At 42.1% G+C, this 27,460-nt stretch overlaps 1 protein-coding gene across 1 annotated transcript; it reads left to right on the top strand.

Moving 5' to 3' along the window:
- Positions 1 to 779: 779 nt before the first annotated feature.
- Positions 780 to 27,460, top strand: TMPRSS7 (transmembrane serine protease 7). Its single transcript, XM_083500134.1, has 18 exons — positions 780 to 949; positions 2,628 to 2,829; positions 4,222 to 4,352; positions 6,788 to 6,855; positions 7,152 to 7,345; positions 9,023 to 9,061; positions 11,199 to 11,427; positions 11,950 to 12,080; positions 13,945 to 14,057; positions 17,173 to 17,279; positions 19,361 to 19,497; positions 20,880 to 20,987; positions 21,081 to 21,191; positions 22,115 to 22,231; positions 24,002 to 24,179; positions 24,978 to 25,246; positions 26,279 to 26,415; positions 27,288 to 27,460. The coding sequence occupies exons 1-18, from the start codon at positions 899 to 901 to the stop codon at positions 27,456 to 27,458; spliced, it is 2,493 nt and encodes an 830-aa protein (XP_083356260.1). The 5' UTR covers positions 780 to 898; the 3' UTR covers positions 27,459 to 27,460.

Raw genomic sequence — 27,460 nt, 5'->3', positions numbered from 1 at the left:
GGTATCACAAGGCCACATCCATCTAGGTTCAGAATTAGGTTAGTGCAAAAAGATCTTATGCAACCGACATGCAGAACTCTGCTGTTCTAGTGATGCCCAGCTGCAATGCCAGCATTGCCATGTGCAGTGTATAGGAACCAACTCCCTGGACCCCTGCAAAGTTGATGGGCATTCCCATTCAAATGATGTGTGTGCACTGTGTCATGTGATCACTTTTGTGGGGCAGGGCTTTCCTGGGCCCCCACAATACTTTATTCAAGGTGGCATCCTTGGCGCAGTACTGGGTTTCCCAATAAGCAGACTAAGCACTTGCTTAGGGCACCTACGAAATGGGGGCACAAAAAAGGAGATTTTTAAAAATAGAATTTAACATTTGATATTTCAAAAACAACAACACTGAAGTAGTCATCAAAAACGGAACTTTGTGAGACTTCTTTACACCACATTCCCTCTTCTTTCCCTGCTGTTCTAATTACTTTTAATTACTTATCCCTACCTAAACCAGCAGGCACACTGAGTGGTGCTGCCATTGAAAGGTGTCTAAGCCTTGCTGCTAACAATGTTAAAGTACACATAATATACAAATACAATATTTTTAATGTAATATAGTAGTAGGAAGATAATTTGAGCAGCCAAATTTGGAGTCCAGTGCTGCTTGATAATGTTTTGTTTCTTTTGAAATGTTCACAGCGGCAGCAGAAAAGGGCAGATGAAATTACCAATGGAAATTCTTCGATGTAAATTGATGCCACCCCAGGAAAGTCTGCTTTGACGGTGTTACCAGTTCTTCTTCAAGCATAGTTTCTAACAGTCCTTGGCAGTAGATACCTGCAGCTCTCAGTGTGCAAGTTCTGTTTATTTGTTTGCTTGCTTGTTTGCAAAGAATCAGCCTCCTACAATGGAAGAACAAGGCAGTGACAGACCTGCTAATCCTGAAGATGAATTAAGTGTAAGTAAGTAAACTTTAAATGCACTGCAATGTTGTGCCTGGTTGAAATAACAATGTGTTCTGTTTATCATATACTTGCTGAGCCCATGAATTATGAAAGCAATACCTGAGAATTAACTGGTGCTATCAATGCTGTAGCTAATTTTAACTGGTTTTTTTGGTGAAATATGATGTGCATTTATTTACATGCAATTGATAGGGCACAAGATCAGCCCTTGAGAGCTGATGGCAGGAGATCAGGAGGCGGAGTGAAGTTCTGTTAAAACTTATTTCATTCCTGGGTGCAATTTTTGAAAAACAAATCAATTAATTATACAGCATATCTAAATATAGTTCGCATTCAGCTAGTTGGCATAGTAACTGTTATCCTGGACTGCTGACAGGTGGTTAAAAGGAAGAGGAGCACTTAAATAATTCAGTGTTCTGTGATACTTAAATTGCTTTATTAATGGGAATGAATTCTACAATGCATAATCAGAGGTGGCACAAGCGAGGGGGCAGGGAGACACATTGTTCTTTAACCGATTAAAGGAATAATTTGAGATACTTAAATTGTAGCAGTCAGCTATGAAATTTGCTACTCTGGATGAAGTAACCTTGCTGAAAATGCACTGTTCTGCTGTTGGTGTCTGACCAAATAGTATGATGGAAGGAAAAGCAAGTTCAAAAGAGTTTATAGTCCCTGTGAAATATTTAAAGGGAGAAAGGGTTGACCAGGAAAAATGTGAAGCCCTCTTAATAGGATTTGATTTATATCCTGCCCTTCTTCACAAAGAAGCACAGGACACTTTGGATATGGGAGATGGCCCTTTTTGAACTGAGTGTTTCAATAGCAAAAGGTGCTTATTTGATGGCTACTGATAGCTGGAAAATTGAGCAGTAATGACAGTTGATGTCTGGTGGCTGCTATGTACTGACTCCACCTCACCTGCTTGGGCTGGAGAGAAACGTTTTGTGCTGTAGCCAGCAAAGTAAAGGGAGGGGGAAGCAGATGTGGCATCATTTGCATGGATTTATAAAATTATTATTATTATTAGTAGTAGTAGTAGTATTTACAAATTGTAAGTAGCTGCATGTGTGGGGTGCTTCAAGCCTATCACTTCACCAGATTCCAGATTGTCATCTCTGCTGATTGTGTTGAAATTCTTTGCTGCTGGTATGTTATTTTATATAGTGCACCAAGGACACAGTAGTACAATAATAAACAGACCATGAGAAACAGTTTTAGGAGTGTATGGTGGTCCTAACTGAAAAGTAAGAATAAAAAAATTCCTTCCAGTAGCACCTTAAAGACCAACTAAGTTAGTTCTTGGTATGAGCTTTCGTGAAGTGTGCATGCACACGAAAGCTCATACCAAGAACTAACTTAGTTGGTCTTTAAGGTGCTACTAGAAGGAATTTTTTTATTTTGACTATGGCAGACCAACACGGCTACCTATCTACTACTGAAAAGTAAGACTCATTGAGATTTACATTTGTGTAAGCATACCGGGATTGTGTGGGATATCACAACTGCTGTGGCATTTTGATGAAGCAATAGAGCACTGAAGAGTCACTCAGGACTACACTGACGGCATGCCATTCAAGTGTGGAATGAATATGTCTGCCTTTGGGAAATGCTGAGCTGAGAGATACTGGACATTTATCTATGTGATTCTTTCCCCCCTCTTTGATTAAGGTATCAAATGTATCAGTACAAATGGCAGATTCAGAAGAAAAGTGGGAAAGAATTGCAAGGAAACTCAATAGGTCAGCAAAATCAAAGAGGAAAGCCAAAAGAAACAAGTCTCTCTGGAATTTTCAAAATAAAATCATCCTATTTACAGTGGTCCTCTTCATTGTAGGTGTTATAACTTGGACGTTATTGTGGCTCTTTATTGGTGAGTTTCTGTATCTCCATTGTAGGCAATGCTTTATGAGGCCTTTCCCCATATTTACATTTAAAGAACACCCATAGAGGTATAAACAGTGCTCTAGAAAATCATTTTCTATTATGTTGCTTTTTATTGGCTCTAGAAAAAGTTTTTCTATTTACAATGGAGGCTGTTTTTCTCCTTCAGAAGATTTGTATGTTGGAATGTCAGTTAAAAGAGAATCCTAGCAGCATTTTGGAAAACCTGTTCCTCAGAGCCCAACATTTAACTAGATACAGTGGTACCTCGGGTTAAGTACTTAATTTGTTCTGGAGGTCCGTTCTTAACCTGAAACTGTTCTTAACCTGAAGCACCACTTTAGCTAATGGGGTCTCCTGCTGCCGCCATGCCGCCGCTGCACAATTTCTGTTCTCATCCTGAAGCAAATTTCTTAACCCGAGGTAATATTTCTGGGTTAGCGGAGTCTGTAACCTGAAGCGTATGTAACATGAAGCGTATGTAACCCGAGGTACCACTGTATAGGAGAGTAGTCTGGATGAGAATTTGTTTCTATAGGGTGTGCACCCACAGCTCAAAAGTGAGAGGAAGGTCTCCATTAGCTATTCTTCTTCTTAATGAATTGTCCTCCACCATAACCAACCCAAACCCAAGTTTGTGTGTGTACTTTATGTGATTTTCTGTAAATGCATTTCTTCCTTGTTTTACTTCATGATTATGACTGAGCTATTGCATTATTTTTCTGGCTCTATAGTAAAAAACTTTTTAAAGGGCAAAATGCTAATATATTATTATGTAGTGAAATTCCAACATATTAAGGAAAACCTGGTTATCATGTGGGGGTCTATTGGCTAGTGTCTGTGACCTTGACAATATACTTTTCCCAAAGCAGTTTACTTGTTTTTAAAACGAGTCTTCATTATATGTAAGGATTGACACACACATGAATAGATATATGCTGCTTTAATATTTTTAAAGTAGTACTTTGTCCAAAAATAAGGCGACGCACATGACTGATTACTGATCTACCATTCAGATTGCAGGACTGTGTGCAAGATTGCACAGACTATCATTGTGTGCTACCTGGTTGGTGTTGACCTATATCAGAGCCTTCTTGGTAGCAGTTCTCTATCTGTGAGATGCCTTCCCTGGTGAGGTGTATCTGTCTCCCTTATTATTAACATTAAGGAAAGTCTGAAAAACATTCCTGTTCATCCAAATGTTTGATGGCTGAAATATACTATTCCTGGCAACCTTGACATTATTATTATTATAAGCTATTAGGATATGTTACTATTTTAAACTTTTAAAAATGTATTGTTTTGATGCTTTGTTGTGCTCTTTTTATTACCATAATGAAAAAGGAAAAATAAAAATAACACTCACCTTTTTGTTTTACAGTTCAGGCAGAAAACAAAGATGCACTGTATTTTGTTGGATTATTTCGTGTTGCCAACATTGAGTTTCTCCCAGAGTATCGGCAGAAGGAATCCAGGGAGTTTCTCTCTGTTGCACAGAATGTGCAGCAAGTGGTAAGGAAAAAATAGCAACCCTTGTGTTCCACATTATCTCCAAAGCATATGCAATAATCAGCTGGTTGTGTGGACCCAGCAAGCCTTGTCTTTTGTAGTGTGTCAATAAAGGGAGATAACACATTCTGGAATTTTCTCTCCGTGTCGTATTTGCAGTACCATAGAAAGATTACTGCTGGACCAGGATGAAGGCTCACCTAGTCCAGCATCCTGTTCTCACAGTGGCCTGCAACAGAACTCTCCTGGCTGGCGTTTCTTAGCAACTGGTATTCAGAGTAATACTGTCTCTGGCCGTGGAGGTAGAACATAGTCATCATGGCTTGTAGACACTGTTTGCCTTATCCTCCATGGATTTGTCTAATCCTCTTTTATAGCCAAGTTGATGGCCATCACTACAATGCCACAATGTCATGTAGTCTTCCCAGGGAAAACACACACACACACACACACACACAGAGAGAGAGAGAATAATAGAAGTGTAGAGTGGACCCCGAGGGTCACCAATCCAACCCCTTGCTATGCAGGAATCTCAACTAAAGAATCCAGGACAGATGGCCCTCCAACCTCTGCTTTAATACCTCCAAGGAAGGAGACTCTAAAAAGTTTCAAGTGAGTCCATTCCACTGTCAAACAGATCTTACCACTAGAAAGATCTTCCTCATGTTGAGTCATAATCTCCTTTCTTGTAACGTGAATCCATTGGTTTGGGTCTTCATCTCCAGAGCAGGAGATAACAAGCTTCTTCCATCCTCCATGTGACAGTCCTTTAGATATTTGAAGATGGCTATCCTCTCTCCTCTCAGTCTCTTAGCCAGGCTAAACGCACCCAGCTCCCTCAACCGTTCCTCATAAGGCTTGGTTTCCAAACCCTTGATTGTCTTGGTCACCCTCCTCTGTGCATGTCAAGGATTGTCAATAGCCTTCTTAAATTGTGGTACTCTGAACTGGACACAGTACTCCAGGTGTGGTAGACCAACACACATATGCAGATAATGAATCCCCCTTATACTGAGTCAGACCATTGGTCCACCCAACTCAGTATTGTCTACACAGATTAGTGGCAGCTGTCCAGGATTTCAGGCAGGAGTCTCTGCAAACCCTCCCTGGAGATGCCAAGGATTGAACTTTGGACCTTCTGAATGCAAAGCAGATGCCCAACCACTGAGCTGCAGCCCTAATGTGGCTTCTTGAAGGAGTACGCAGCTTTCAAAGAACTAAATTCAATAGAAAGAGGGAAGTGGAAGGTCACTGCTGATGGGCGGGGGTTCAATAGTTGTTGGAATTTGGTACATTCTCTCCAATAATGAGTGCTTGAAATGGTGCAAAGGAGAGCAAAGGCACGAGTCTCAGTCTTTAATGAATATGCTTAAAATACAAGATGTGTCTGTGTGCATGAGTTATGCTGCACAGTCACTATCCAGTAGGTCCCATGCAACTTGTACAGCCACATCCCCAAAATAAATGGGTCTTGGTGGGCTGGATGGCTCAAAACTAACTTACCAAACTTCCAGCACTGTTCATTGTATTTCCCCTTTCTCTTAACTCACTGTCTCTGTTATTTACTGATTATTCACTGTGCACTGGAATACCAGCCAAGAGCTGGAAGAAAAACATGATTCCCAGGGAAGCACCACTTCCCAAGGATTCCGTATGCTTTACATTGAAGATGCACCTGTTTACATAGGCATTCCCTCAATCTCTCGATCTGAGTCTTCTGATTTACTGTAATCATGGTGCTTTCTTGATTGAATTGTTTTACTGCATATTATATAGATGTGCATATTTTAATTTTTAATGAGATTGATTTATTGCATAGTTTAAATATGGATGCATATATTTAAATGTTTGCATAACTGGGTGGGATTTTTTGTGTGTAATCTTGCTTAGAAGTCTATATTGGCATTAATATGAATAATGCAGTCAACAACTTAAATAACTTATCATAAAGGTTCCATAAATCTCCAGTACTCCCTCCTTCAAAGCTGAGAATGATATCCTTGTTATAAACAAACAGGGCTGCTGAATCTGCTGTACTGCCTATCAGGCAACTCCCAGGGTGCTTCCAGACTTTCGCTATTTTGGGACAGGATTCAATCACATACAGACAAATTCAAGTTGCACAATTAAAGTTGATTTGAAGGTCTTGCATGACCTATTTCCTTCGCCTAAAGATCAACTCTTTTGTGATAAGAAAAGGAATGGGGGAATGTACCAGAAACTGTGGGGGTAACACCTCCTTGACACAGCATTGTCTAACCTCCCCACAAAGAAATCAGAATAAATGCTCAAAAAACAGCCAACATTGTCTAATTACCCTGCAAAGAAATCAGGATGAATACTCAATAAACCAGTGATCTGGAAGTGCCCTCAGCAAGATTAATTTTAATTTAGTCTGTGTGGGATTGCCCAACCATTCTGTGCATCTTCTCTTTCAGATGAACTTGGTATATACCAAATCTGCTTTCTCCAAATTCTATAAGCAATCCATTGTCTCAGATGTCAGGTGGGACATATTTTCCATTTCATTTGTGGCTGGGGGTCTTAGCGTGAAATAATGTCGTGTTGCAGCATTTACTATCCGTGTACTGTCTCTTGTTGCAAACCAAAAGCCTCATCATATGTGACCAAATCCAAACACAGAAAGCACTCCCATGTCCCATAAAGTATCTTACATTTTAAAATGTTGGTACATTAAAAAAAACAACAGCAACAACAACAATGATAAGAAAAGCTATAGATTTTCAAGCACCCGAGTCTCAGAAACACCGTGATGTAATTTCCTTTTTCATTTGATTTCAGTAACAACAACAATGGGGGTCTTCTTGTCCATTTCTGGATTGTGTTTGTGGTGCCACAGGCTAAAGGCCAAGTGTTTTGTGAAGATTGTGTAGCTGCTATTTTAAAGGACTCAATTCAGACAAGCATCATCAATCGAACCTCAGTAGGGAGTCTTCAAGGCCTTGCTGTCGATATGGACTCCATTGTGCTTAGCGGTTGGTATCCCTTGGCAGTTGCTATTTTTCCTCTGAAGAAAGTGAACCTTCTGACACAATTAATAGCTTGCTGTACTGAAAAAAACTAGAATCCATAACTTTTGCCTCTGAAATAATCACCTTATGGAACTGGAAAAGGAGACTTGCTATGCGAAGATCTGAACTGGGCCTAATGGTACTAATCCAATTTTTCTCAACAGGGTGATGGTGATAATTGGATTTATATCCCTTTGTGTTTATCATCAGTTGATGCCATTTGTCATTGGAACGTCCTCCCTCCTAATGACTTTCTTATAGAATTCAATCCATTCATATAGGAATGTGCTCACGTGTCTGCTTTGATACCTTAATGTAGAGCTAGCCCTACATTAAGTAGAGTGAGGTGTCTACTTCAGACAGCTAGTTTTTGATAGGGTTGTGCACAGCGCCCCTGCCTGGCCTAATTTGGGCCTCCAGGATCAATCCAAACCAGGGAAACCTGCCCTGCCCTGGATTCAGCCCCAAATAAATTAAAATACCCTCATTAAACATATGGCCAGGAGAAGCACTGGGGAAGGAGATGCTGTATCTCCACCTCCAAGAGCATGGGGGTTCCCATCTGCAGGATGCTGCTCTGCAAGTGGCTCTGCTAAGGGGAAGGAGCTTGTGAAGAAGCACCCTGAACCCCACAGGCTGGAATCCTCCACTCATCAGACTGGAGAATTAATGTATTTTTTTTACCACCAGGGAGAAGTGAGAGACGCTCCTGGGATTTTCAAGCTCAGGTGGTTGGCCTTGGGACTATTATCTTACCTTGCGGTGTGGGGGTGGGTGGGTGCTTTAAGCAATAAGAAATGTTTTCGGCCAACCCTATGTAGAGTTCCAGAGTGAAACCAGCTGACAGGATCCCATATCCCTCTCCTTGTAAGTTCATTGCAATGCATTTTCGTCTGAATAATATCCTGGAAAACATCCTTTCGTGGTGGCTTCACAAATTCACACGAATTATTGTCATATCAATAGGTCCCTATTCTCAAGTTCCCAATTAACACTGCAATGCAGCACAGTGCAGTTTCATATTGTGTGGTGGTTATATTCCGGAGATGGCGCTTATATGCAAAAAAGTGTATACTTCAACCAGCCCTTTGGAACTACCCAATGTGAGCACCCTTACCTTTCCAGAATTGTATACCATGTCTGCCTTTCCTATCCCCCAAGCAAGGCAGAGAGCTTTTACCAGGCTCTGGGATGCTCTCACAATATCTCATGGGACTGTTCAAGCTCTAGCAAGATATCACAAGTGCATCCCAGAGCACAGTAAGTCTGAGAGCTTAAATGTTCATCAGTAGAGCATGGGACTCTAAACCTCAGGCTTGTGGATTGAAGCCTCACATTGGGTGAAAGATTCCTGCGTTGCAGGGATTTGGACTCAATGATCATTCTGATCCCTTCCAACTATGCTTCTATGATTCTTTCTGCACTGAGAAAACCCTGCACAGAAAGAACATTTAAGCTCTCTGCCTTCTCTGCATGTCATTTGTGTGATTACTACTGGCCAGACTTCAGCCACTTCATGTTGAAATCACACATGTTAAATGCATATATGTTGTGATCATACTGTATTACATTCATATGTTGCCTGCTGGTCTGTTTGTTTAAATATGCGCAGAGTCATTTGTATTTTCTCCTCCCATGCAGTTGGGCTTCGATCAGATTACTCTTCAACAACAGGAACAGGTACATGACTGAGGTTTTTTAAAACACATTTTCCCATTTAACACATTTCAAAATGGGAAACGTATTTATGTGGTGAAAATTGAATCCTGCCTGTATCTGTATCACCTTCTACAATGTAAGCTTTATACAGGGCTAAACATGGGATCTGTTGGGTAATTTAGCATTTAGATCATGCTTTTGAGTGTTCAAAGATGTCATTCTTACAACAACCTGAAAGGGAAATCAGTATTGGGAAATGCTTCCTGTTTCCCTGGGAGATAATGAGTTTCAGAAGGAGACACTACCATGGTTTGGGCTTCTTTAGAGGAAGGGTTTGTGATATTTCAAAAATATTTTGTTTGCAACTATAGAAGTATAGAATCAGTAGGGACAATCAGTGTGTACACTGATACCAGACAGCAGAAGTGCAGCCCTCACATCAGATCTCCCAAGACCCCAAGATGCTCCTGATTTCACAGCTAGAGATGAGGGGGGAATTCACCTTCAAACCATTATGCAAACATAAGCACAGTTATTATTCAAAATTCATATTACCCATTTTTCATGTGGTTCTTCCAGCAAATAATGTGTACAGAAATGTGTTTATTAACCGGAAGTATAGATAAAAATGCATATATTCATGAATATATATAATATGCATTATATCAGGACAATTGTTTGCAAAAAGGGAGACATCTGCACTAAAATGCTGCCACATTTTAATGAGAGGTGTTTTTTTAAAAAAAATTAAATTGATGCAGAAATATGGAGAATTAAACTTAAGACTGGAAAAATGAGAAACTGAAATCGATAGATTTGGCCATTCCTGCTAGCAACTGCTTCTTCTAGGTCTGCTTCTTTCAGTCTGAAAATGGCTTTTATTCCTCTGCTCACCCACTCCCCCACACATACATTCGCACCACACATCTCTCTTTCTGTCTTTCCCTCTCCTCCTGTCTCGTTGTTTCCAGATGACCTGTTTACTGAATATTCATTCTGATTGTTTGCACAACTTTGTGGGAATGCCAGCTCTTTACTGAGTGCTCGTTCTGGTTTGTGCACTGCAGGCCCACATGTGAGGCAAGGTGAAGCAACTGCTTTGGGTGGCAGGATCCTCAGGTGACAAAATTTCTTGGTCTGGCCCTATCTAATACTCTCTCTCTCTCTCTCTCTCTCTCTCTCACACACACACACACACACACACACACACACAGAGAGAGAGAGAGAGAGAGGGAGAGAGAGAGGGAGAGAGAAAGAAAGAACTCCTTTGGTGTCTTCCCCTCCAATGCATCTCCTGACTATTGAAGTAAGAGGCAGCTGTCAACCTGGTTAGCTTTTTGGAACGGGGAAATAAGGAGTATCTTATCCTTTGCCTCAGGCAGCAAAATGTCTTGGGCGGTTTTTGTGGGAAGGTTATATGATGTCACATCAAGCAATTATTATCTCACACTTTTCAGCAGTTTTTCCTGTCACTTTTCAAAAGTCCATCTTTAAGTGGCTGCAGCAGCATTAGGTGGGGTGAAGCCATTGCCTCAGGTGACTGAATTCCCATAGGGGGAGTCTGTTTGGACACCTCACCTGCCCTGCAACCACTGCCACCAATGTCTGGTGATATCTCTCTGAAATCACATTAACTTGGTTTTAACATCTGCTTTTATGGGCATTTTTAATTTATATGATGTATTTTTTTTTTTTGCAAACTGCTTAGATTGAGCGGCATTTAAATCTAGTTAATTTTTTTTAAAAAAATACAGTGGTACCTTTGTTCCCGAACGGCCTAGTTAACGAACAAATCGGCTCCTGAATGCCGCAAACCTGGTTTTGTGAACATTTTTTGGAAGCGAATGTCTGTTTCGGCTGTCGGCATTGTTTCTGGGGCCAATCAGAAGCCGTGCCTTGGTTTTTGAACATTTTGGAAGTCGAACAGACTTCCAGAATGGATTGAGTTCGAGAACCAAGGAACCACTGTACAGAAATACATTTTTTGGGGGGTTGAATCCAAAATTAAATGGGCAAATCTGGTTATAAATGTCAGTAGGATCAACTGATATTTTATCAGTGACATGTGAAAAATATTATCTTGCCTTTCCGTAAAGCTTAAGCATTGTCTTTTACCAAGCATTGTAATCTCCATGATACTAATCAACATTTACTGTAGGTTCAAGTTGCATATATGATCTGCATGCAGACCGGCTGCACCAGCACTTTCCATTGGACATTTCAACAGCATCTGGAAGGATGATCTGCTATTTCAAACTGATTGCATTGGTCGGCTACTTAATCCGCCTCTCCGTAGCATCCATTCAGATTGAAGCAGACAATTGCATCACTGATTCGTTGACCATTTATGACTCCCTGATGCCAATCAAAAGTAAGATACTGTATCGGTAGGTATGCCTTTTCAGTACAATTTATTTGGTTTCTGCAAGCAGAAAAGAAGTTCATTTTTTAAAAAACAAAACAAAAACGTGTATATTAAACTTGTCCATTGGCAGCCACTGTAGATTCCTTAGCAAGGTATTGCTTGCTAGCAGTATGTTGCTCCTAACAGCAGATTGCAGACCAAACTTTATGGGAAGACCCACAAAAGGGTGTGTTGCTATAATCTGGGAGTCATTTGGAAGGAAGGGCAGGATAGATTGGGGCAGGGGTCCCAAAGGCATGCGATTGGCAAACATCTTGTCCATGTTATTGAATTGTATTAACTGATTGAAGCAGACGGGGCTTTGAACACCCCTATAGCATCTGCTGTGACAACAGTATCAAAGTCTAACATGAGTTTACCATCCCAGTTACTGTGGCTTCCTTAAACTATTGGCTAGCCAAAGGGCCAATTCTAGTAACAAGGCTAATGATGCATTGTAATTCCCATACTTTCTACACATGAAGAAAAATCAATTCATTTTCAGAATTTGTGAACCAACCAATTCATTCCTGTCTTTCGTTTCTACAAATAATTTGATGCTGGTTACTCTGAAGTCCACGCAAGTGAAGAAAGTGAAGGAATTTCATGGGTACTTTGAGGTCATCCCACAAGAAAGTAAGTGTTCTCATTTGTTAAATGTGGAAACTCCAGCTGTAGACTCATCATTAGTTAAGTTTTTCCCCCTACCATCAAAAACAGTACACATCCTATATCAGATATGTGAGACATACCTGTCTGAATTTATGTTTTCTGTCACCTTTATAACATTTCTCTCTTTCATCTTTCCCATGACCTGCCTAACTTCAGCTCTTTTTACAACCAGTTGTTTGTTTGCTTGCTTCTCAATGTCTTCAGTCTCCAGGGCTGACCCAGCTGTATAGGTAATCCAAGTAATTGCATGGAAGGGCAGTTTATTCAGGTGCCATTGAAACAGCATGTAATCTAAGAACTGCACCTCAGCATCTTCTGTGACCCTGCAAGGGATTCTGGGGTCTCAGATCATGCAGTGCAGCTCTGCAGCATGGAAAATGCCTTGCTGCCCCAACCCAATGTGAAACATCAGTTGCATTTTCATTATAGAAATAACCAGTATCCCTTTTACTCCATTATGCCAGCAGATGGAGTAGTTGTCAAATACACATATGACATGAGATTGTTGTTAGTTTCACCGTAACAAAGGAATATAGGAGGCTGCCTTGAATGAAGTCAAACCTCTGATTCATCTAGTTCAGTATTGTCTTCACTGACTGACAGTAGCTCTCCAGGGTTTCAGACAGGGGACCTTCCTAGCCCTACCACAAACTGAATCTGGGATCTTCTGCATGTGAAGCAGGGACTCTGAGTGATGGCCCTTCCCAAACAATTAGGGGCATTTCAAAATAACAAAGGTCATTATGTCACTGGAACCAGGTATATATTTTTCTTGTTGACATGCTTCCCCATTATGGATCCTTGTGGTCCATTTCACCCTTTTTTATTTATCTGTCACATCTTTTCCAATAGGGACAATAGGGATAGTTGTTGGGTCAGTGGGACAGACTGGGGGTGCTGTTGGTTAACTACCCACCCAGTTGCCCAATGACCATCTTAACCAAGCTGTTGGAGGTGGTCTCCATGATTATAGTTCTGCATGACTTCAATATTCATGCCAAGGCTGCTATCTTTAGTTCAGCTTGGGACTTCATAGCCTCCATGACAATCAGGGGGCAGAACAACACAAAAGTGCACTAAACTTAGTCTTCACTTTAGGGCAAGTGCTGGAGTAGATGTTGGAGGGATGGAATTTATCTTTTTGTCATGGTTAGATCCCTAGTAAAGTTTGGGCTTGCAGCATCAGTATGCCCCCATAGGGGTGGAGGACCGTTTCAGATGGTCTCAGAGACTTACAGAATCTGATCTGGGGGATTTTCCAGTAGCCATATCTGGTTATTCTTTTGAGGACCTAACTTTACTGTGGAATACTGAAATGGGGAAGACAATTAACACTAAATCCACAGAGTGCCCCATCTGACACTGCAAAGCTTGCTGTGTTCCTTGGTTTCCCCTAGAACTACAAGCAATGAAGCAGGCGGATGATGGCCAGAGCAGAAGTGGTGCAACTTCTGGTGTGAAACCAACCACACAGTGGTTAGGAAGCACAACCACATGCACCATGAAGTGAAGCGACGACGGTAGCAAAAAAGACCTACGTCTCCATCATGTCCTCAAGTAGTCCTCCATGTGATGAAAAAGCTGATATTGCTTGCCCTGGTTAATTTTTATGCACCTTGTTTTGTGTCTGCTGTTTACTATGTTTTGCCTTGTTTTCATTGTTCACCGCCCTGAAACATACATAAAAAAGGCAGGACAGAAATCCTAAAACAAACAAAGCATTACTTAAAAAGAAGAAAGCCATACTGGAAGTAATGACTTCTTCTTTTGGCTGATTCTTGGTTTCCAGATTGTGCAATAATATGGAAATGCATCTTTCTTTTCTCAGAATGCGGCAAAGCTATACTGGCATTGGGAAGTCCTCGGTTTGAAGGGAGAATCATGAGTCCTTATTACCCAAGTTACTACCCTCCAAAATGCATCTGCACATGGAGTTTCCAGGTAATTTTGAAACCCCATTGTGCAGGTGTTTCGCAACTGCCCTTTGGTGTGTTTCGTGTCAGTTGGAAACAGGGCTCTCTGTCTGTCAGTCTCTCTTTGCAAGATTCTGAGCCCTTTGATCTCAGCACAAAGCTTGGATCTCGATCTCTCTCTTTGTGGGTCAAGTAGCTGTAGTGGGAGATGAAAGGTTCCCTTGTGAGGCGATGGAAAGCTGCACTTCCTCTTGGCCACTGCCAGTCTGACCTCTTTCCCAAGGCTCTGAGGAGCTGGCATCTGAGCTGCGGCAAGTGCTGTTGCTCCCTGTAGCCTGGCACAGGGAAAACAAAAAGGGCTACTGCTGTGATGAGGACCCTGTGGTCAGTTTTGTTTTTTTTTTTTAAAAAAATTCTTTTTATTGAATTCCTTTTATACACACAACAAGAAAAAACAAATACATTCATACTAAAAAGAAAAAAGGAAAAAAAAAGAAGTGAGAAAAGGAAAAAAAAATCAAATAAGGTAAAAAAGAGGGGAGACAAAAAACTACAACAAAGAACGTAAAAACAATGACTTCCTTCCCTACTGATTTCGGGTATTTACTTTCAATAGTTTCATTTTTACCGCTGGTATATTATTTTTAGTTTGCACATCGGGAGTTTTAAAACAGACCTGCTGTATTTGGTAAGTTTTTAAAATTACCTTCAAAATAAACCATAAATTTGTTCCAATCCTCTTTTAGCTTTGTATTTTTGTGATTTCTAATTCTTTGTGTCAATCTTGCCAATTCAATAAAGTCGTATAGTTTTAATTGCCAATCCCTCACCGTTGGGAGATTTGTGCTTTTCCAATTTTGAGCGATTAGCATCCTGGCCGCTGCTGTTGAATATTGAAATAGAGTTTTATCTTTCTCCTGAATTTCTTTCCCGACCATCCCTAGTAAAAAGGCCTCTGGGTTTTTGGGGAATGTGTATCTAAATATCTTTTTTAACTCATTATATATCTGGTCCCAAAATTTTTTGATTTCCTCACATGTCCACCACATATGTATAAAATTGCCTTCTTTTGTTTTACATTTCCAGCAAGCCTTGTCTGCAGTTTTGTACATTCTACTCAGTTTTTCTGGTGTTAGGTACCATCTGTAAATCATCTTTTCCAAATTTTCCCTAATTGCAGCGCTTGCCGTAAATTTTAATCCCTCACTCCACAATTTTGACCATTTTTCGTATTCTATATTATGCCCCAGATCTATCGCCCATTTGACCATAACTTCTTTGATCTCTTCATCTTTAGTTTCCCATTCCAGTAGTATATTGTACATCTTAGATAATATCTTCGATTTACTTTCAATTACTTCAATCTGAAATTTCGACTTCTTTTCATTCATTCCTGTTTTTTTATCTTCTGTCCATTTTGCATTAATTTGATGATACTGTATCCAGCCCGTCAACTTGTCCTTTAATTCTTCATATGGTCTTAGTTTCCAGCTGTCTTGGGATCTTACTAGTAGATCTTCATATGTCAATTTTCGCTCTTCCATATTTGTTTTTTTAATTGATAAGATATCTGTTGGGGATAGCCACCAGGGTGTTCTCCATTCCAGCAGTTTCTTATTTTTTTCCCAGACTTCATACAAAGGACCTCTAATGATATGGACCCTGTGGTCAGTTTTGAACCAGCAGCATGTTAGTGCTTAAACCTGGGTGTCAATGTTCAGATCTGGAAGCCCTTATTCACAGCTGTATCAGACCTTGATGTGGCTACTCAGTGGGGAGTATGAAGTTACAGGGAACCAGGCAGAGGGCCTTCTCGGTAGTGGCGCCCACCCTGTGGAACGCCCTTCCATCAGATGTCGTCAAAGAAATAAACAATTATTCTGACGTTTAGAAGGCTTCTGAAGGCAGCCCTGTTTAGGGAAGTTTTTAATGACTGATGTTTATTCAATGTATTTTTAATCTTTTGTTGGAAGCTGCCCAGAGTGTCTAGGGAAACCCAGGCAGATGGGCAGGGTATAAATATTATTATTATTATTATTATTATTAATCATAAGCAGGCTCCTGCTGGATCAGGATAATGACCCATCCAGTCCAGCATCCTGTTCTCACAGTGGCCAACCAAGTGTATACAGTTCCACAGAATCCTTTCACAGAGTCTAAGACAAGGATTTCCAGAATATTAGCCAGGACAGTGGATCTTATAGCATAGTAGTAGTGATATCATATATGAGTTTGTACTACTGATGAAGCCCAGGATGGCAAAACAAGGCTAAACAAGGCATAAATTGATTAGAGAACGAACTGATCCACTGGGTCTTCTACATTTTCGTTGAACTTTATGAGCTACTTCTGTTGAAATCTACAATTCAATACATCGAATAGTATATCTTATTTTTTCAAACGTACAGCCGGTTACATCTTGTGTGTTTATTGTACGTGTGATGTCATGACATCAGAGGAAGTGAAGCCTAGCACGGCAGCAGCGCATTAGCAGCACAGCTTCAATGGCCATGGCTTCTCCTGCTCCTGCTCCTGCTGTCACCACCAGCCTGGAGCTGCTTCCAAAGTCCTTCCCGTCCACAGGAGGAGGAGGAGGAGAAGGAGGAGTCAGAGCATTGAGGCTGCATCCTGCTCAGCTCTGTGCTCGGCCTCATTGGGAGGCCTTTTGGAGGGCTCGGTCCCCTCCCCCCAAATATTTCGGGGCCCAAAAGGGCTCAGCCCTCAGGAGACAGTGCCCCTGGTGGAGGTAGAACATTATTCCCCATGAACTTGTTTATCTTTATTTTAAAGCCATCCAAGTTGGGAGCCAATCATACATATTGAGGGAGAAAATTCCTTAGTAGACATTTGGTGCCTAGTTTGTCAGAGCCTCCACCCAAAGCATGCTACAGTAATAGCCGGGTGATTTTTCTCAAGGTAGCAAACGTTAGCACACATTTAACCTACCGAAGAATGTGGCTCTCATCAGATGTGTTTCCATCTTTATGTTGTTACTGGTATCTGAATGAATCTTGATGAGCTCTGGGACAAGTGAAACCCTTGCATGTATCTTATAGTAGGAGGAGGAGGAGTAATATCAAGCTGAATTGTCCACAGTTGTTAAAAATATTTTTAAAAATGTATCCCTTATTTCCTTAAAACAGACTCCCCTAAAAAATCTTGGCATAGCGCTGAAATTTCATAATTATACTATCAGTGAAAAAAGCATTAAAGGCTGTGAGCATGGATGGTGGAAAATTAACGAACACATGTAAGTATATGAATATAGACTATATATTCTTGAGGAGGTAGGCAGCAGATTGAGGAAGTTGTCATAGCAAGTAGTCATGTGATCATCACATCATCCTGATGGTCTTTATTTTAATGTGCACGGCAAGATACAAACTGTTCTCATTTGCTTCCTGTTCATTCTTCAGCATTATTTGGATACGAGGTATCCTGTCTGGCTTGTGTCAATTGTAGAATGGGGAAGGCTTTCGAGCCCAAGGCAGTGGCTGATGGTGCAGTGAGACAACAGTGCTTACCTGACCTCCCAGCAGTGGAGTCGCTGCTGCTTACTGGGAGGGAGAGTGGGAGAATTAAATGGTGGAGAGGTTGGTGCTGAGCAAATACACCAGCAGGAGCTCCGTATTGACTTAGCTGATGTTTTTGCTCAGCTTGGGCCTCCCCAACACCTTGCCCCTCCTGCTCTCTCTTGGCTTCCAGTAAGTTGTAGCTACTCTACTGCCATAAGGTAACATAAATGATGACGCCCTGCCGCACTGCCTGCTACTGGCCCAATGGCCACATTCCTTTGTGGGTAACATTCTGAGGGCCTCATGCCGCTGATGAGTTGGGCAGAGGCAAAAGCTGGAAGGATATCATTCTCCATTCCAGTTGGCATTAAGCCCAGATATTTATAGGGGCAAATAGAAAACATGCTGGTGTGTGTCTGCATAGAAATGTATAGCAGCACCCTAAATTATTTGACCTCAGAAACTTGTGAACATAGGAAACATACCTAATGATGTTATTTGTCCATTGGCCCAGTACTGTCTACTCTGAGTGATTGCAACTTTCCAGGCCGGGTGCATGGAGAGAGATGTTTTTCATTATCTACTGCCCGGCTTAACTGTGGAGACAATTTAACCTGTAACCTTTTGAATGCAAAGCACATCTGTCACTGTCACTGAGCAAATTCCCTACCCTAAGCCATAGGTGCCGACTCCATGGGGCCTGAGGGGGCCCGAGCCCCCTCAAAAATTTGTTTGGGGGGCTCCACCCCCCCAATAATTTAAGAAAATTATTAGGCACCTTGCCAAAAACCGCGCAGGGGACTCCGGCGTGCGCCTCCCAAAGTGACCGAGAGCTCCTGAGAAGGGGCGGGCAGGTCGGTCAGTCAGAGGAAGACCCCCAGCGGCGGGACTTTAGAAAGGAATGGAGCCGCGGGGCCGAGGAACGGCGTATTCGTCGCCGGCGAGGGACCGGGGTGAGGGGAGAATGGAGGGGACGGGAGTTCCCGCCGCCGGAGCAGGGCTTTTTTTCTGGGTTCGGCTAAGGTGACGTTGGTAGGAGGGGGTGGCCGCCTCCCGGCGCGAAGCCTGGGGAGGGCAGGCCGGTTCTTGCATGCAAAAGCACCACTGCCATCCTGCTGCCAGTATGGACCCCGGTATGGGCCCCCCCAATATTTTTTATAAGTCGGCACCCCTGCCCTAAGCATACAACAAACATACAACCTCATATTAAAATACTGAGATCACATAAGAAAGCTTTACAGAGAAGGCAACAACCTATGAACCACTTTGTAAAAAATGGAGTCGTCTGAACAAATAGATTGATTAGGATGGAAGGGTTATGTTTCACAGACAATGGCCCAAACAATACTCACCAGATGCCAATTTTAGTTGTGTCATTGCCACAATGTTCACTGAAAGGGGCTATCAGATACACCAGTGGAAAGGCAATGGGCAGAACAATTATTTCCACGTGTACAAATTTCCTTTGGGTGAAATTCAATGTAGTACTCAATCAGCACAAGCATTTTTGCTACATTGACAGAACAGCCTCTCCTCTCCTTCCTCTATGTGCTGTTCTGGCAGTTCTCTTGACCCTCCAGAATGGATTTGGGGGAAGTCATTGGGGTGCACATAGAGGGAGGAGAGGATGGGGAAAGCCCAGTTGTGCTAGCAGGAGTTGAACCCTACTCTTACTCTTTTGTACCAGGTGATGATTTTAGAATGCAGTTATTAAAAACGTTGAGGAATTCAAATATACTACAACTACGACTGTTCTTGTCTTTTAGTGATGAAAGATGTTCCATGCCCCACAAGTTAACATACATTCATCCCACAGGTATTGCGGTTATTACATTGATCATCAAACAATATTCCGAGTTGCAAGCTTTGCAGTTAACGTTGAGTTTCAATGTAGTTCCAAAATTTCAGAGCAGCCACTGCTTGTAGAATATGGAAGCTACAATATCAGCCAACGTAAGACTGATTTTAACTTTCCTTTATAGCTTTTGGAACACCACCTGAATGCTTCTTTACTAAAAAAATACTGGAAGCCATCTTTGGCATGCAGGATAATGCTGAGTTTTTGTGTGTGAAGGTTTTTTCTTTCTTTCTGTTTTCTACTTTCTGTCCAGCAGTTATAATCCACATTTCAGCTATATAAGCTTGATGTGACATGGTTTTATGAACATGTGTATAAGATGGCAGCTGCTCCTATTATTTTTTTAAAAAAGCATGACTTGCTAATGCAGGCTAAGCAACATGACTTGCTAAATATGCTGAAATATGAAATTGTAACAGATAGATCAGACTTCCCAAACCTGGTGTCTTCCAGATGTTTTGGACCACAACTCCATTTACCTCCAATCTACAGAGTTGACCTGACTGGGGTTGATGGAAGTTGTAGTCCAAAATATATGCAGATCGCCAGATTAGGGAAAGCTGAAATAGATTACACCTATAAATGATTTGGCAACTCAGCTATTGAGTTAACTCTTCCTAGTAGAGCATGGCATGAGATTGAGATTGAGATGAGTCCTTGTATGCTATCTTTCTTAGACTATACATCTCAGCTTTGACCAGTATCTTCTTTTCCTGATAAATTGGTAGTTTTAAATTTTATCTCAGGTTTATGAGTAACTCACAAAATAATATTTAATTGAGTTTTATTAAAAGGCAGTACCTTCCAAGTAGCATTCCCGCCCCCTTTGTAATAAATAAGAGTGATGAAAAAGCACCTATGAAGCACATTTCATTTTGGGAGACCCAACTGTGTCATTAACTGGTGTTATGCCATTAATTTTTCCAACTTTTCTTCTTCTTTTTTACAATTTCCCATCATTATAAGAAAAGGCATTGCATTTGAAAAATATCAGATAGTGAAATATTTAATGAAATATTAATGGCTGCAGTGCAGAATTTGTGTTGCTCTTACCTTACTTTGGAGGTGCCCAATCACTCAACAGATCATCTCATCAGAGGTCTGCACTCCGTGGCCTTCCCAGGTCCCCATGCTTTGGTTAAAGCCCAGGGGAAGACATCATGAAGTATTTCCTTCCAAGAAATTTTAAAGATCGTGAAGTTCAGGCAGCCAGGAATGCTGCAGCAGAGTTACTGGGCAAATGTTTACTGGAAAGAGACATGCACACATACCACACTTGGACACCTCACAATGCTAAGGTCGGCTCAAAGCCACCACACCTACAAGCATTCCACAGAAATTCTCAAGTGCCCTGAGAATATGGCAGGAAAAGAAAACTTTTGAGATAGTTGAGAGCAGGCTTCAGCACAGTATAAGTGTAAGAGCCAAAATTACTTTGAAAGCTAGAGGTCCTAACTGTTTTCCCTCTTGCCTTCAGCTTGTCCACTTGGAACTTTCGAATGCCACACAGGTTTATGTGTTCAACAAACTCGGCGCTGTGATGGGATCAATGACTGCTTTGATGAAAGCGATGAGCTCTTTTGTGGTTAAGTATCCGTAGCAGATGAGCCCTGAAATATTATGAGCACTCTTTAAAGTTACCTTTCTTAATGACTTGCTGCATTTCTTCTCATTTTAGGTGTTCCCAAGCAAAACTGTAACACCAGCTTCCTAACACAGCACCATTCCCTTTTCTGTGATGGAATAAATGACTGTGAAGATGGTCAAGACGAACGACATTGCACTGAAAGTGAGTCCCACCCCATAAAAGTTGTTAAGTGCAACAGTTTCACTGCACAAATTGCTCATTCTAGTTATTAGAGTGATCCACAATACTTTGGGCTTGATACTAATTCAAGACCATTATTTTTAGCTCTGATTTTTTCTAATCAGGAGAGGAGAAAGATCTATTGAACGGACTGCTTTCCGTTCATGCAACCATTGGATACAACCCTTTGCCTCTGGCTTAAAAAGACACACCAAGTACTGGTGTCAAAAGTGAGCTGGTAGCACCTCGCCTGGATGTGAGCCTTTTGTGAAACTGAATGTCGGAAAATTCGGGGCAGATGAAAAGAAGTACTTATTCACAGAGCACAATTAAAATCAAGAATTCACTACCACAAAATGAAGTAATGGCCACTGGCATGGATGGCTTTAAAAAAAGGGTTGGGCAAATTTATGAATGATAAGACTATCAAAGTCTACTAGCCTTGAGGGTTATGTTCTACCTCCACAGCTGAAGGCAATAGGCCTCAGCATACCAGTTTCTGGGGAACACAAGTGGGGAGAAGGCTATTGAGCATCAATAATGCCCTACTAGTGAGATTCTGATAGGCATCTGTTTGGCATCTGTGACAATTCCTCTCACAGAGCTACAATTCTCAGAGTTCCCACTTTGTGCTCCAGGCCCAACCATCCCTGGCACATGTCTCTTGGAAGTTTGCTCAGGCAGGTGTGCTCAGGCAGAATAGGGATTGACCATTAAACATTTTCGAGAATTGTAGCTCGGTAAGGGGCATTGGGGTCTCATAACAACGCTCAACACACTTAACAAACTACAGTTCCAAAGTTTCAATGTCTGAGCCAGTGCTGAAACATTTTCATTTCTTGGATGAAAAAATGAATAAAACTGAAACTGCTGAAGCATGTATTTTGTCACTGGTTCTTTTTCAGGCATTCCGTGTACCAACAATACATTTAAGTGCAGCAATAATATTTGCTTCAGGAAGCAGAATGCAAGATGTGACGGGATTGTAGACTGCCTCGATCGAAGTGACGAAAACAATTGCAGTAAGTCTGATCAAGGCTGCAATCCTTAAAAAATGCTTACTAGGACAGCCCTTCTTAATCTGGCATCCTCCAGATGCTGTAGGACTACAGATCCCATCATTCTACATCATGGCTAATGGTCAGTGATGATGGGAGCTACAGTCCAAAATAACTGTAGACGACCAGTTTGTAGAAAGCTGTGCTACAGTATTATGGTGCATCAAATACTTCATTGCATTCAATGGTCTTCAATGGCTGCACTCCACCTCCAATCTGTTTCGGATTTTGAGGGTGGGGGTGGATGGGACAGGAGAGGAGGAGGAAGCTCCATTGCATGCATGGAAGTCCCTTGCACAGGGGTGTAGTGTGGGTTGCCGGTGCCGGGGGGGGGGGCAAGTGTTGTGCCATCCTGTTGGCACCAGCCAGAGTCTAATCAATGGAGTCTCTCCTTGCAAACTAGCCCCAGCCTGGGAGCAGAGATAAGGCAGAGAATCTCAAAGCTATTGTTTCATTGATTCAGATTAACTAGTTATCAGTTGTTGGGTAATATTCTGAGAATATTTTAAAAGGATCACAAGTAGCTTCAATAACAACGTGGGCAGAAATCCTAGTCAAAGCTGATGTGTGTGAGCATGGGAACATGACTCATAAAAAATACTCAGCTGGGATGTTCACATCTGAATGGGGAAGTCACATCTCCATTTAAAAACAGAAACAAAACCAGCTTTCCGGTTCACGTGAATTATTGGCTTCATTTTTCAAAGCTGCACATGCTTCTCCCAGCCCATGCACACTGCTCTGTGCAACACGATAGGTATTCATTAGCATATTTTAGTCCATAGATACTGAAAGATACCTTATGCCAGGTCAAACTGCTCATTTATCTCATGATAGTCAGAGTTGCCAGTGGTTTTCGAGGGTCTGAGGCAGAGGTCTTTCACATCCTTTGCTTCCAGATGCTTTTATTTAGAGATGCCAGGGACTGAACCTAGGAAGCAAACTGAAGCTATGGGCACTCTTCTTCCAGCTGAATGTAAATAGTTTATGGTGCTTGATCCACCACAGAAAATTCCTAGGCCTAACTAACAGCTGCATGAATTAATCTGCAAATCCTCAATCCCTCATAATAGATTAAGATCTTAACTCAGTATAGAATTGGAGATAATGACATCTACCATTTGCATTAATTACCAGTGGTCTCTGTAAGGCAATCAAAGTGTCACTGGGTCTCCGCCCATCTAAGCCATGCAGCTTCTCCTGCAGGAAACAGGACTTTGCTTATCTCAGTCCTTCCCCATCCCCTACAATGTGATAAGGGCCAATGAATGATGTGCTACATGGATTCCCATCCCTAACTAGGCTCTCATTGCACCAGCCACAGGTTTGCATAACAAATCCAGAGGGTATTGTGTTGGTCGCTATACAGACAGTGGGGACTTCTGACTTTTTTCCTAATGGCAATGGTACAAAGTGTTTGAAATTTGGGGAGAGTTTTTAAAAAGTTGTGTGCCCCCATGCAAGGGCCTTGTGTAAAACAAAAACATAAGTCAGAAGCCTTCCTGTGAATAAATAAACCCTTAATTTGAACCTGAATCAAGACCACTGTCATGTATTCCCTTGCACTCCAAATAGGCATACCTCAGTTTGCACATAAACTAGTTATATTTAGAGTGCTCAAGTTCAAAAAGATTAGTTAACAGATCATCCAGTTAACTGTATTATTGGAAAATCAGTATTCCGCCATGGCTGCTGCTGCAAGGGAAATGTTGAACTGTTAACCCTCTTCCAAAGGCTGTGGCAGCACTAAATACCGCAACATGCCCCACCGGATTGTGGGGGGGCTGGATGCCCACGAAGGTGAATGGCCGTGGCAAGTCAGCCTCCATTTTGCTGGAGTTGCTTACTGTGGAGCCTCTGTGATATCAAAGGAGTGGCTTCTCTCCGCTGCCCATTGTTTTCAAGGGAACAGGTGAGTAATTAGAAATCCCTTCATCCATAGCTTCTCCTTTCTCATAACTCCAAAGTAGTGGCATGTATGGGATAGACATGAAGTACAATGCACTCCTTCTTCTCCTGTTAATTTGTAACAGTCAACCATGCAGCGCAATTATGAGATTTCCAATATGCAGCTTGAAAAATAGCCTGGCCTCCCTTTGCATAGGTGAAGGGTCAGTGCACAAGGCTGCCTAGTGCTTGGCTTTTCCAATATTCACCCATTTCCATCTGTCCATGGCAGATCCCTGCTCAGAGCCCACTTTGTGCTCCAGGCCCAACTACCCCTGGCACATGTCTCTTGGAGGTTTGCACAGGTGTGGTCCTTGGCTGAACAAAATTCCACGCTTCCATCTTAGTCCCACAACCCTTGTTTTGGATTCCTCAGTTGCACACCCTCCAATATTCCCCTGAAGAAAATGGGCACAAGTGCATGGTACCAAAAGGCACACATCTTTTGGTGCTGTGCTCTTGCCCAAGTCAGTTGACTCACACAACAATGTGGCACCACTGTCGGTTCATTCCTGGGACATTATGGGCAGCAGTGAGTGGTCAGTAGACTAGGGGGACAAGTCTAGTCCTCTAAATTTTCCCCTGGCACCTCCTTACCAAAGCCCAGAGCTTCTTTCTGGCTTAGGAAAGGACACATGATGCTCTAACGGTTCACAATTGTTGTGTGTGTGTGTGTGTGTGTGTGTGTGTGTGTGTGCTCCAGAGTTTTCATACCTTGTTCTAGAAGTCTGGTTACTAATGCAGATAATCTGCTTTCCTTAAGGTTATCTGATCCTAGAATCTGGACAGCTCATTTGGGAATGCGCACTCAAGGAAAAGCCAAATTTGTCTCTACTGTGAGAAGGATTATTGTGCACGAGTACTACAACAGCAGGAATTATGACTACGACATTGCCCTGCTCCAGTTAAGCACACCATGGCTGGACACAATGAGGTGGCTAATTCAGCCAATTTGCCTGCCTCCCATCACACACAGAGTTCACACTGGGGAGAAGTGCTGGGTAACAGGATGGGGGCAAAAGCAAGAAACAGGTGAGCTTCCTGCTCCTTTTTGCCAACATTCTGGGAATTGCAATGAGAGATTTTTTGTTTCACTTTTTTATGTTTAGCACAGAGTTTACATCTGTAATATCAATGCATAATCATATTTTCTCGAAACAGATAATGGATTAGGTGACAAAGCAGAAGCAAAGGGAGTGGTGTCATAGTTAGAGTGCCAGACTCGGACCTGGGGGACCAGGGTTCAAATCCACACTCAGTCATGAAGCTCACGGGGCCAGCCACTGCCTACAGCCACAGCCATGGGGTTGTTGTGGGGATTGAATGAGGAGGGGCGAGAACCATATATGCCACCTTGAGCATCTTGGAGAGAAAAATGGGACATAAATGCAAAAAATAGATAAAAAGCGACCTTTTTTTGCTCATTTTAAGCAACATCTGAACTCTGGCAAACAAGTTAGAACTTTCTGAAGGGGAAGCATCAGCATTGTGCCATCCATGCCAGGGATGAGGAGCAGCCTATAACCCTTGGACTCCAACTCCCATCAGTCCCAGCCAGCATGGGCAAGGGTCAGGGATGATGAGAGTTGTAGTCCAACAATACCTGGAGAGCCACACATTCCCTGTCACTGACATGCTTTCTGTAATGGTTCTACTGGCGATGATGGATCATGAGGGCACCAGCGTAAAAGGAAGCCCTTTTTGTCAGCCTCAGTTGGCCACCTGCAATATGAGGATGGTAATATTTACTTACCTCACAGGATTATTGTAAAGATCATTGAAACAACAAGTGCTGATTTGATCCCTCTAAACTCATAAATAATAACAGTAACAACAATAAGAGCTAGGACAGAAGCCAACATCACCTTTCCTTGGAAGAGAATCCCATTTCAGTATAACTTACTTTCTATTCATAAGATGTATAAATAAAGACGTTATTGGTTTTCTTAGATTTGATAAGAGCCAGGTTTAGTATAGTTGCTATAAGGATTGCTATCTGGATCTGGAGTGAGAGATCAGGTACTCGAGAATTATCATCTTGCCTAAATTATTAAACTTTTCCAGATGATGAAACCTCGACAGTTTTGCAAAAAGCAGAGGTAGAGATTGTTGATCAAACACTGTGTCATTCAACGTATGGGCTTATTACAGCCCGCATGCTGTGTGCTGGGATGCTGTCTGGGAAAAGGGATAGCTGCAAAGTAAGTACCTTGCTCTCTCACATACTTGCCCCAATTATACTTGCTCACCACCGCTGCTTACTATTCCTCACCCCCACCACCCAAAATATTAGCATTGACTTTTGACTGCATTCCAGTTCAGGTCTGTGCTAGGAAACCTAATGACCCTGGTCTCAACTGGATCTTATATACCAGGGGTCAAAAAAATGTTCAGCAGGGGGCCGGTCCTCTGTCCCTCAGACCTTATGGGGGGGCTGGACTATATTTTTTTTTGGGGGGGGGAGGATGAATGAATTCCTATGCCCCACAAATAACCCAGAGATGCATTTTAAATAAAAGGACACATTCTACTCATATAAAAACATGTTGATTCCTGGACCGTCCGCAGGCCAGACTGAGAAAGCGATGGGGCCGGATCTGGCCCCGGGGCCTTAGTTTGCCTACCCATGTTATATACTCCCCTGACAGGTTGCACTCCTGCAACCTGAGACTTCTCCTGCATGGAAGGTGCCACTGTTCTTCCCAATTCATACGTCTCCTGGTTCTGGGAGACGGGGTGGGGTGGGAGAAGGTAGTGTGTCTACTGACCCATCTATTGGCTGAACAGCCTTTTCCTCTTCTGCCACATCTGGGGCACCTTTCTCTATCTCAGACTGCTTGACCTCCCCCCCCCCGCCCGGCTCCCACCTTGTGAGTGGCACCAATCCCCATAAATCACTGGTCTCCTCTCCTGGGTCATTCCCCATGCCTCCGCCACATAGTCTTCAGAGCCCTGCCTGTCCCTGACACCTGGGGACAGCTTTTATCCACATTGGTAGATAATTGATGCTATCAACAGAAATGATCTAAAACAGCAGAATGTGTTGACTTTTGAAAACAATGTCTTTTTTTAGGGAGATTCTGGAGGACCGCTATCATGTCGAAGCAAAAGTGATGGAAAGTGGTTCTTGATGGGAATCGTTAGCTGGGGCTACGGCTGTGGAAGACCCAATTTCCCCGGAGTATACACAAGGGTGTCAAATTTTGCTACATGGATACACAAATATGTGCCTTCAGTTTTTTAATT

The sequence above is a fragment of the Podarcis liolepis genome (genome assembly GCF_965112155.1).
Source record: "Podarcis liolepis genome assembly, chromosome: 4".
Lineage (NCBI taxonomy): Eukaryota > Metazoa > Chordata > Lepidosauria > Squamata > Lacertidae > Podarcis > Podarcis liolepis.
Note: the sequence above shows the minus strand (reverse complement) of the source record. Positions and strands in the feature narration are given on the sequence as shown.

Coding starts and splice junctions, on each gene's coding strand:
- TMPRSS7 (XM_083500134.1), top strand. CDS start 899: ATGGAAGAACAAGGCAGTGACAGACCTGCTAATCCTGAAGATGAATTA. Junction 6,856..7,151: donor TCCATTGTCTCAGATGTCAG/GTGGGACATATT, acceptor ATTTGATTTCAG/TAACAACAACAATGGGGGTC. Junction 24,180..24,977: donor CATTGTTTTCAAGGGAACAG/GTGAGTAATTAG, acceptor GCTTTCCTTAAG/GTTATCTGATCCTAGAATCT.